Raw genomic sequence first — 10982 nt, 5'->3', positions numbered from 1 at the left:
CCACTGCTTCACCCACTCAGGAACTCGCGCCTCAGACAGGCAGCCGGCGGCGCCTGTGAGAAGCGGGAGGCGGGTCGCGCCGCTACTCCCAGAGGCCGATGAGAGGGAGGCGCTGTAGCCAATCGCGCAGCGGGTTCAGCCCGGCGCGCCGGCAGGGCCGGCGCTGGGAGGATTTAAAGGGGCAGCGCCGCCCGCAGCCTCGCGAACAAAGAGAGCGGGACGGGCGCGCGGGGGCGTCTCGCCCTAGGCCCTCGCGCGGCGGCGGCCGGGCGCCGCCCAAGCGCTGCCCGGGGCGGCTCATCCCGAGCGGCGGCCGGGGCCCTGGGGCAGGCAGCCGCCGGCCGAAGGCGTTGCCCGTCAGGGTTGGTCCCGGGGCCGCGTGTGAGGAATTCGCAGCGCGGCCCGGGGACCCTGCCGCGGCCCGGCGGCCCTGGTCGAGGCCCGCCTCGGGCGTGAGGAGCAGGGCCCTGGTATCGCCTCTCCTGGAAGTTGCCTGGTGCTGCTTCTCGTTGAGTTATGCTTTCTGTGCAAGCGCTGCTTTTCTGCCTTGAGGAATTTGCCGTGTGGGTGGGTGGGAGTACCCTGCTGCTCCAGTAGCTTTTCCTTGGCCGTATAGGTCTGTCTAGTAAAGTCCTGCAAGCTAGATAAGGTAGCACACACTTTAGCACAGCACTGTGTGTCAGTTGCAGAGTTTTTTGTTGCCAGGCGAAGCCACTGTGGGCCTCGGTCATGCCAGGAAAGACTTTATTGGAGCTGAGAGCCAGCCTGTATTGATAAATCCTGAGGCCATTAATAGATTTGGCTTTCAGGTCTGGAGTGAAAAGGGAAAGATGCGTAGCAGCAAAAATCCTGGTTCAACTCCTCTAAAAGGACATCGGTGGGAGGTATGCTGGTGTATAGCTCTGATATCAGATAATACCTCTGTGATTATATGCAACTTGCCTGCTTACCTGGTCTGCTTGATGGGTGTAGACCTGATGCATTAAACAGATAATTCTGTGGGAAGTCAGCTTCTTGGCAGTGATGTTGTTTTTCCTAGGCCACAAAGAGTTGTGCTGTCTTCCGTTTCCTCAGCCTACAGTTGCATGATGTGAAAATAAATGTTGTGTGCTTTATGAGGTCAAGCTGAGTCCCAGAATATTGTGTGAAAGTCAGTCCAGAGGATCTATATATATATAGACAGTCAGGTGAGCCATCCCCCTCGAGTCTGGTAAATAAAGAAAAACAGTAGCCTCTCATCCTCTGAGAGAAGGTCCTTCCAACAGCTTAACAACAAAGTGACTATTCAGAAGACTGCATGTATCTGTGCAATGTATTAAGTGTGCATATTTCCATCACCCTTACGTGGAACATGGATAAAAATTGTATGTGTTACCTGATGTAAATGAAAAAAGCTTTTTGATCCAGAAGTCAGAAGCAAACTCATACAGATATCRGAGGTGAGCAGTCTGTCTTGCTGAACCTGTCTCGTGCCAGACGTGTTTGTTCTCTTGTGAAATCTGCACTGGCTCTATGAATTCTGTCTCCAAATTTGGCAGCAGTGACAGCTTTTCTTTGTTGAATGTAGGGTCTATTGCATAAAAATGCAAGGGAATATAATTATTCATTGCTTCATCCATACAAGTTCACTGCAGCAGCTGATCTGACTGGGAGTCAAAAATAATATGTTTAAGAAGTTCTCACAGCACAGAAATTGAGAAGAATTGAGGGATGTTTACAAGCACACCTGTCACTTCAGTGGTGCTTAATAAACATTCTGCAAAGCTCTTCAAAATATAATGTAACATCCAGGAGTGAAATACAGAGTACTGACATACCTACTATCAGCTGACAACTGAACATGGTGAGACTATAGCAAAATTTATATTGAAGTATGTACACCTTTGGTAATGTAATAATTTCAGTTACTAAGCACTACCAAATCTTACAGCAGGAAGATTCTTAGGGTAGTCATTGCCAAAGCATTTCTGACACTTTCTCATCTGTTCTGTATGGGTATTTTCCAAGGTATTTTCCAAACTGTTGGAAGGACCTTCTCTGAGAGGATGAGAGGCTACTGTTTATTTACCAGACTCAAGAGGGATGGCTCACCTGACTGTCTATATATACAGATCCTCTGGATTGACTTTCACACAATATTCTGGGACTCAGCTTGACCTCATAAATGACCCCCTTGTGGGTAATTAATTGTATGCAGGCAGTTGTGAACACTAGCAGGGTGTGGGTTTTGGGGTGGGTTTTTTTTTTTTTTTGGTGGTTCTCATTTCATAACCAAAATCAATATTGATTCTGTGTTAAGCCTGCCATGTCTTTGCCAGTACAAGACTCTAGCAAGCTGTTTTTCTGCTACAAGATTAATAATTTGAGTCATAAATTGGTGTTCATAGGATGGAATTTGTAATTAAACATGGATTAAGTCTAAACTGCCATGCTTCCACCCCACACTCCTTAAGAGGATCTAGCACTGTTACTTTTTCACTGGAACGTGATACTATTGATATGATCACTGAAACTATTTGCTTTATAACACTGGTTTCATCAGACAGTGCAGTTCATAATTTTTGCTGCAACAAAGTCTGTAAGCTTTGATTCACACAATGGTAAAACCATTGTTATTCTGAGAAAAACAGCATGAAAATCATCTGCGATGTGATGCACACTGCACATAACATTGGCTGTAACAGATCTGACCTTATTCTGACATGATGACACAACTGCTGGTATGTTTGTGGTTATTGGCCTATGCTGACTCATACTGGTCTTTGCTCCTGGTTGAAGATGGCCCTTCCCTCCGTTTTCACCCATGGAGGTTCTTACTTCAATGTTTTGGGGGTTTTGTCTTCTGGGTGCTTGGCTGTTACTCTCTTCTGATGTCCAGAAGTGTCTATCTTCTATTGTATTGCCACCTAGTGTAGAAGCACCAGAGGTTCAGACTGGTTGTAGATATCTCTAGCACTTTGGCTTTCAGACCAGATTCTGGTACGTTACTCCAGAATATCTGCAGCTACTATCACCCTGGTGTCTGCATGTTCAGCTCTTTGGTCTCATGCTCCATACAATAGCCTCAACTGAAAAAGTTCTAAACACTGAACATCCTTAGACAGGAACAAGCTATGGCCTGCAGGTAGTAGAGGTAGTCCAGTGCCAGCCAGCAAGCTGGGCCTGAAAGGAGGTCCTAGATGCTCTGGGACAAAGAATAATTTCAAAGAGCTGTTGCTAGAAACTCCTGGAACAATGCTATTTACAGTTCTGTCTGGTTGAAAATAAACAGATGCACACAAGACCTGAACTATCCCTGGGCCAAAGCAAGGCAGAACAAAGACTATCTTAGAACCAAGAAAAAGGTTAATCTCTGCTGCAGAGAGCTGGCTTGCATCAATCTGGAAAGGCAGGCAACAAATCTTGCTGCCTCATGGACATTCAGAAAGTTATGATGTCTTTGTGGTCATCAGTTGATAACGAAGTGGAGAGCTAAAACCACAGCTCCTGGTGGTAAGGCCATCTTTGCTTCTCTGGTCCTTGTAGCACCCTATAATCCTTAGGATTTTCTGCTGTGTAATTTAGGCTTCCTCGTGCATAGCAGGCTGGCTATAATGTGGATGCTGGCAGGGAACAGAGGTGGGCACGTCTGCTGCCCTTAGATGCAGCCAGAGCAACCTGCCTGCAAAGGAGGTGAACAGAGCATGCTGTTCAACAGCTGCATATATTTATGCTGCCACTTGCTGATATTTTCCTATTTTTTAACGGCCAAGACTGAAGTTTTGCTTGAGCTCAGCCTATTCCCATCAGTCTACCACTTCTCTTGCCAGGTTTACAGTGAAATTCCTTTTTTTCCACATTAGTAGCAAGATGACAGAGTGATTTTGCTGTAGCTTGCATGTGAGCTGTTAGCATGTATATGGAACATGACATTTTGCAATGCTTTAGATTTTTTATTCTGACCTACCAGGAATCATCTGTGCACCCAGTATGGATAATGAGCAGTGCATGTGCCTGCCTCCAGGAAACTTCTCATACTGTGGCTCTTTGCATGTAGCGCTTCTGCTGCGTTTATTCAAGTTGAGAGGAGGCCTGTCTAAAAAAAAATCTACAGCCATTATTTATCAGTGAGGAAGCCCCCAGCAAGTTCTGCCCCCTTAAAGCAGGGAAATGCTCACAAAAATTACTGCCTAAAGATGCCGTGGTGCCAGTATTACCATGCTATTTTCTGCACATAAGTTTATTTTGCCTTGCCTGGAGCCAGTGTCTTTGATTTTGGGGGAAAAAACACATCTAAAATATAAGCGTTTGCTTTGTCATACCTCCTTCCCCTTGTCTGTTCTGGAGTGGGGTGGGCTAGAGCAACAAAACAGCCCAAAGAAACCAGAATGGGTAACCTGGGGACCTTGCACTAAAACAAGCTTGTTGAAGATCTTGGATACATCAAAGGCAGGCAACTTTATTTGCTAGAATTCATTCCTTCATGGTAATACAAGTCAATACAAGCAGATTGAGGAGGTCCCATCAATTTAGAGCTATGGTTTCAGACCCTCTCTCCTCTTGTCACTTCTGCCCCTGCCCCACAGCCAAGGATTCTTTCCAATTTCCATCAGATTTGTGCAGAATGCAGCACAAATTAAGCATCTTGGGAAGCAGCTTGTGCTTAGATGCAGTGGTAATCGCCAGCTTGGTTTCAGCTGAAGGAGTGCATTTTCATTGCTTCTGCAGTAGCTGAACAATGTTTGGCAGTGATCTATAGGAACAAGATATGGACAGAGGATTTGGGGGCAGGGAAGGATATGCATCTCATTGGAAAGTAAGGGCCACTCTGAGAAACAAGGCTTTTTCTTCGTAAATCTGTGTTGTAGGGTGGCTGTTGAATATTTGGGTGTTATGAATGGAATCAGTCCGACCATGAAGAACAATAGAAGAATAACCTGGATGCACCACTGCTGGCAGGGTAAAGAGAAGAGAAGCCCTTTCTTTGACACTTCAGCATGCCTGCAGGACAGAAGGGAGGGCTATTCATGCCATCAATGATCCCAGTGCAATTGGGAAAACCAAGAACAATAAGCTCCCTATGCCCTGCTGTATAACTGCAGTTTGAAGGTGATATAGCACCATCTTCACAGTCTTACAGGTCTCAAATATCAGCTTCAAGTGTTGGTCTGGTCACTCAGCACCAGAATTGCCCCAAAACAGCTCACAGTTAGGGGCTACTGATTTCTAAAAGACAACTGCCCCCTGTCCTCTGCTGTCACACTGGACTCTGGAACTCCTGTTCTGAGCTCCACTAACTCAGAAGCCAGGAATTTCTTTCTCCAGACCTGGTTCTGTATCCTCCTTGCAATCCCCCCCTATCAGATAAATGTTTGGTCCCCTACTTGTGCTTTTATTCACCACTAAAAGGAAATCACCCCTTAAAAGGGCAGCAGAGACATGTAGCCATCCTAGAAATACTTGATTCATACAGCCCCGGTGCCAATACAAATAGGATGCAACGTTTTAGTAGTCTGCAACAAACTACAAGCACTGAAGTGGCCACGGTCCATAGCAGGTATCTCTCTCTCTGCTGGCCCTGGAAGTAGATGACTGAAGCACTGATAAACTGCTTGCTCCTAGTCACGCCAGTGCTCACATAATTTGTCAGAAACCCTGCAGTGTTGCAATGCACTCTAGGATACCAAACCCCATCAGTAAAATGTGCATCCAGTCAAACAAATCTCTTAAATCATCTCTGCCTTCTAGTTGCTGAAATGCTTCTGGTAAGAGGCCTGTCTGTAACTCATACTCGGACAACTTTCACATTACCTGCCTCTTGTGGCTTTCATCACAAGCACTGTCAAAGGAGCTGTAGAAAAGCACGTTACAAGCTTCAGAGCTGGTGCTATTGCCTTATCACACTCTACCTAAGAGGAAAACCTTAGTAAAACACCCCAAATCCAGTATACTCACAGTGATTGATTACTACTGTATCTTAAGAATCAGTAACAAGCAACATACATTTATACCATTTAGTCACTTGCTGAACAGAGACTAACAGCATAAAGTTCAACAGAAGAAAAAACATTTTCTCTGAAGAGATACGCTGATCATGAAACTACACAAGATGATTTAACAACTCGTTGTTGCCAAAAGGCAGAGGTTTCACTTGAACTTTTTACTTTGAACCACCTTTGCTACTGGCCATACACTTCACAAACTCATTCACCTCACTAACCTCAGGGGAGAGGGAATGAGCTTTCTGCACTTAAATCAGTTCATTAAAGGTTTTAATGAGCACCAGAGTCAGTGCAAGAGAAGGTATGGGATGCTGTGGCCAGGACTGGGGCATAGGGAGCAGCAACAGCAAGCACTTGTAACTGCTCAAAGAACCACACTTTGGAAGGAATAGGTTTGAGGGGGCTCACTACTTGTAGAAACAAGGAGTTGCTAACTAGTCAAGTTTGAGTCTTTTATTAGGCAAAGATATTTGCACCTCCCAGGAAGTGAAACAGTGCTTGTGTCACTAGGAATGGCCGGAGTATCACCTGCATTAAAGTAAAGCAAATTAGTCTCAGGGAGATTCAGGTTATCAGGACTCCCTGGAAGTCTCCAAAAAGAGAGGTCAGTGGAATACAGTAGAAAAACCCCATCGCAAGTAAAAACTGAACAGTTGCTACCCAAGGCATTAAGGAGTCATTGGTAGTAAGACAGCTGCAGAATCTGTATCAGGCCAGTTGGTTAAAAAGAGACCTTTCTGATATAGTGAAGGTAATTTCAAGAGACAGACGACTGTTTGCATCCCCACAAACACACACCTTCTTCCTCAATTCTTCTGGCACTTGCTCAGCAGTGATTCTGGCATTTGTTGGACTCCACGAGCCATTCAACTTGCTAACCTAGCAAAAAAGTAATTGGGCTAGAAACGACAAAAAACAAGGTGCTGCTGGGTTAACAGGCTGAATGACTCCCACAAGTCTGATTCACTTGACACAGTGAAAGGGAGGGGAAGAGGTCGAAGCAGGAAGGAGACATTCTGCTTTACACAGCAGCATCAGTAAATCAGTTCAGTTTCTCCAGCACCCACAGTTTGCAGGCATGGCCTTATAATCATCTGCCAGTCCAGCTACTGCAGAAAGGGACTTCTGCTCTTCGCAGTCCAATCACGCAATTGTGCTGAATCCCTAGGATGAGGGAGGGCAGGACTGTGTTGCTCCTGCCAACATATATTTGCATATTTCCACCGTGAAAATAGATTGTTGGTTTTCTTTCATTTCTGTAGCAGTTTTTTTGTAAAGATCTACAACTGTCTGTTCTTACTGTTGTGAATGCTTTTGTTGCCATGAACTGATGGAAGTTAAGGATGATTTCAAGGCAGTGAACTAACAGGACACTCCTCCCCAGAGAACAGGATGGGTTTATGAACAAAGACACAGTAAGGGCCCAAAACACAATTCACCGGCATAGCACAGAAATCCCCCCAGAAGCTCATGCAAAGTTGAAACACAATGAAGAAAGGAAGAGATGTCTTTCAGCAAGCACTCATAGCCAGAAAAGCTCTCTGCTGTGTAGCAGGATATTGGACAGCACACCTGAACCTCAGGACTCTTCAGAGTTTGTAACACCTTTCCTGTAGGCAACATAGATGATAGTTTTCCAAACCACAACACTCTCCACAGAGCTTCCCAGCAGATCCCCCTCTACCATTACGGACACTCGGGCAAAGGCTCAGCAGCTGAACTAGTTTGTTTATATACCACCACTACTTCAACCTTCTCAGTCATTGCTGAATGGCTTTTACCCATTTCAAACACAGACTGCACAGCTGGAGCAAGTCAGAACTTACCCCCTGCTGGCATTCAGTTCAAAGGTAGCTCAAAGTACAGGCCGGATCTCTTCTGAGACATGGCTACAGCTAGTTTTCAGATGGGTTCTAGATATCCCACGGTCTGGGTTCTCCCTTCTAGGGAACCAGGTTTTTTTCCTTTGAAGAAAGAGCATTATAGGGCATCTACAAGACATAGTAACATTCCAGTGGTAACAGGGTGATGAATTCAGACAAACCAACTGATCCTGTGTAGAGATACATACCGCACCTAAAAGAACTCTCTGGGACTGGACTCGGCAAACAGCAGCAGTGGCTGGCAGCTCTTCAAAGAACATGAGTTTCACCTACGTGGGATGCCAGAATGCAACCTAATGCACAGAAGACTGCATAGATGTTAAAGGCAACATCACATAGATACCATCCGCTCAGCTCCTTCGATGGGAAATTTAAAAGAACTAGCCATTTCACACCCAGAAAGTGAGCAACTGCACCCAATAGAGTGGCCCTTATCCATAAAACAGCAGCCTTCAAGGAAAAAAAAAAGGTGCACACACATGCAGAGGAGTAGGATCACAAAACCATGAATTTAAGCCCTGATCTGTTCAGTTCAGAAAATAAAATTGTCCTAATATTAATTTCAACTATTCCATAGTCCACTGTAGCTGTGACGATAAGAAATTGCTCTTCAATCCTGCCGTCTCACTAGTGACCCCACAGCTTTTGCGGGGAGCCAACCAATTCACAGATTCAGGAAGAAAAAGATGCATCCTACTTGAGGATTTTTAAATGGGTAAACGGATCAACTGAAGTATATTCTATTCCTTTTCATGAAGGAGCTCTTCCCACCAGGTTTCATATTCCCAGGGAGGTGGGGAAGGGGAAGGTACTAAACAATGTTTCTGGCTCAGGTTAATCAGCCCCAATTAAAAAGAAGGAACCCCATAGATAGCTCCACATACATTCTCTGCACAACTCATCATAACACTGTCTCCCACAGACTGAAGCAAGGCAATGAATTATTTTTACAGGGCAGCCTTTCTCTTCCCCATCTGATCACTCAGATTAGGTTTTCCTTAAACAAGAGTTTCAGGGCATGGACTTCTCATTAGTACTAAAGGACACRGTATTATCATTTACTCTGCAAATAAAAGACAAAGCCTACATACACACTAGCTGCACTGTTCCTCAGGTGGAAAAGAAAGAGAGTGGCTCAAGAAGAGAACGGCTGTTTGAAGATGTGCCAGTTTTTAGAGAAATCTTTGGTTAAAAATTACTGAGTATCTACTACATAGCAGGATACTTTCATTAGGAAGGAAACCATAACAGAGGAGAATCTGTGACTGCATCCTCAAACAGCTAAGGTAGACCCTTGTCAAAGGACTTTCTATATCAAAGCTTTGGATTTGCTTTCTGCCATTTCAGAAAGATCAGTTCCAGCCACATAATTCCACAGTCAAGCTTTGACTTCACAGTGTAACAAATTGTAACATAGGATGCCTTCTTATAAACCCTAGAAACACCAAGTCTCTTCAACCATATTTACAGACAAGGCAGCTAAGGTGAGTAAGGAAAGCCTATTTTCTTACCTGTCCATTCTTATTTCATACAATCCCCCTCTTTTCAGGGCTTAGCACCTTAAGGGCACACTATTTCAGTACATAATTTGACATATGTTTTTTGTTGGATTTCTTAAATCAAAATCKTAGAAGCAACTATTGCAGTACAAAATTCATCTTAATCCATCCCTCTTTGGAAAGGGACTTGGATAACAAACATCTAGAACTGGAGACAGACAAAACACAGTTTGGCAATTGAAGTCTTTTGTGAAAATGAACATTCTGGCGTGTCAGGATCTCAGCTGTCTTGCTCCAGAAACCTGCATCATTGCAAGTGAAATCACTGTGACTTAGGATGGGATTCTTCCTTCACAGTTTATGGTACTAAACATGAACTGCAATGAAAAAACCTTATTTTTATACATATTCTGCCAGTTCAACAGAGAACACTCTTCTCCCTTCACCACAAAGAGTGACASTTTTCTTCAGACAAAGGTCTTTCTATATGAACAAGTCTCTATATAGGTACTATTTTTAACTTTTTTCCACTTTCCTTGCAGCTTCAACTGCAACAAAGTTAGCACACTAAGTATGAACAGTCAATTTTTTTCAAAGAAATCTAAAGAAAATAGTTATGTACAGGACTACCTACTCAAAGGTAAGCTGCATTGTTCTTCCAACATAAGAGCATAATACCAGACAGTGGAGTTTTTCGAGTAAACAGCTACTGAACAGAAAGGAGAGACCGAGTAGTTTATTTGACATTTTTGCAGGCCATAGTATAACAGGACAAATCTGGATTATATTGGCCAAAGTATACAGTCTTCAAGGCTGTTTTACACTGCGATCAGTATTGGCTGTACACGGCAAACAACACTCAGCAACAGCAACAGCTTAGTCATCATCTTTAAGCTTCTTGATCTTATACTTATGGCGCTCAATTTCTTTCTGCAGGCGCTCTATCTCTTTCTTGTGATGATCAATCTCTTCCTCATGGTGTTTCCTTAAGGCAGCGAGCTGCTCYCTCTCCTTCTCCCTGCGGGAAAGCACAGCACAAGAGGCTTGATGGCTCTCAGTCCCTCCAGAGCCCGCACGCCTCAGGGTCGCTGCAACCGCTTAGTGCGGGGCTCGGGAAAAGGCGCGGCGGGGAGGGTCTGRCTGTACAAGGAGAAAGCTACAGGCGGGGGGAACAGCCGGTAGGGGCCCAGGGCACAGGCCTCTCTGCGGGGCCGCGYGGGGAGGACGCGGCCGCGAAGCCCCCCGCGCCAGCAGACGGAGAGCAGAGGGCCCGGCCGCACCCGGGAGGGCCGCTGGGGCCGGGCTGGGGGCCGCCGCGGCCCTTGGGGTGCCGCGAGAGGCCTGGGGCGGGCCCGGCCCGCGCTCACCTGAAGTACCGCTCCTCCTCGGCCGCCTGCTTCTTCCCGAAGGCGCCGCCGGCCTCGCGGATGGCGCCGCCGCCGCCGCCACCCTTCCCGGCGCCTTTGCCCAGCTCGCCGAGCTGTGAGGGGAGAGACGGCGGTGAGAGGGGAGAGACAGCGGGGAGAGGGGGAGAGGCGGAGACTCCCTCCCTCCCGCCGGCCCCGGCCCCCGCCCGGCCCCGCACCTGGTCGGCGCCCGAGCCCGAGCTCCAGGCGCGC

At 46.0% G+C, this 10982-nt stretch overlaps 1 protein-coding gene across 1 annotated transcript; it reads right to left on the bottom strand.

Moving 5' to 3' along the window:
* Positions 1 to 10079: 10079 nt before the first annotated feature.
* Positions 10080 to 10981, bottom strand: ATP5IF1 (ATP synthase inhibitory factor subunit 1; the record flags this gene model as incomplete). Its single annotated transcript, XM_026076267.1, has 3 exons — positions 10080 to 10381; positions 10731 to 10843; positions 10949 to 10981. Coding segments are annotated over 3 exons (288 nt in total), but the record flags the coding sequence as incomplete, so codon positions are not given.
* Position 10982: the final 1 nt, after the last annotated feature.

Source organism: Apteryx rowi, unplaced genomic scaffold, assembly GCF_003343035.1.
Source record: "Apteryx rowi isolate R43461 unplaced genomic scaffold, aptRow1 scaffold_43, whole genome shotgun sequence".
Taxonomy (NCBI): Eukaryota; Metazoa; Chordata; class Aves; order Apterygiformes; family Apterygidae; genus Apteryx; species Apteryx rowi.
This window is presented reverse-complemented; position numbering and strand designations above follow the sequence as displayed.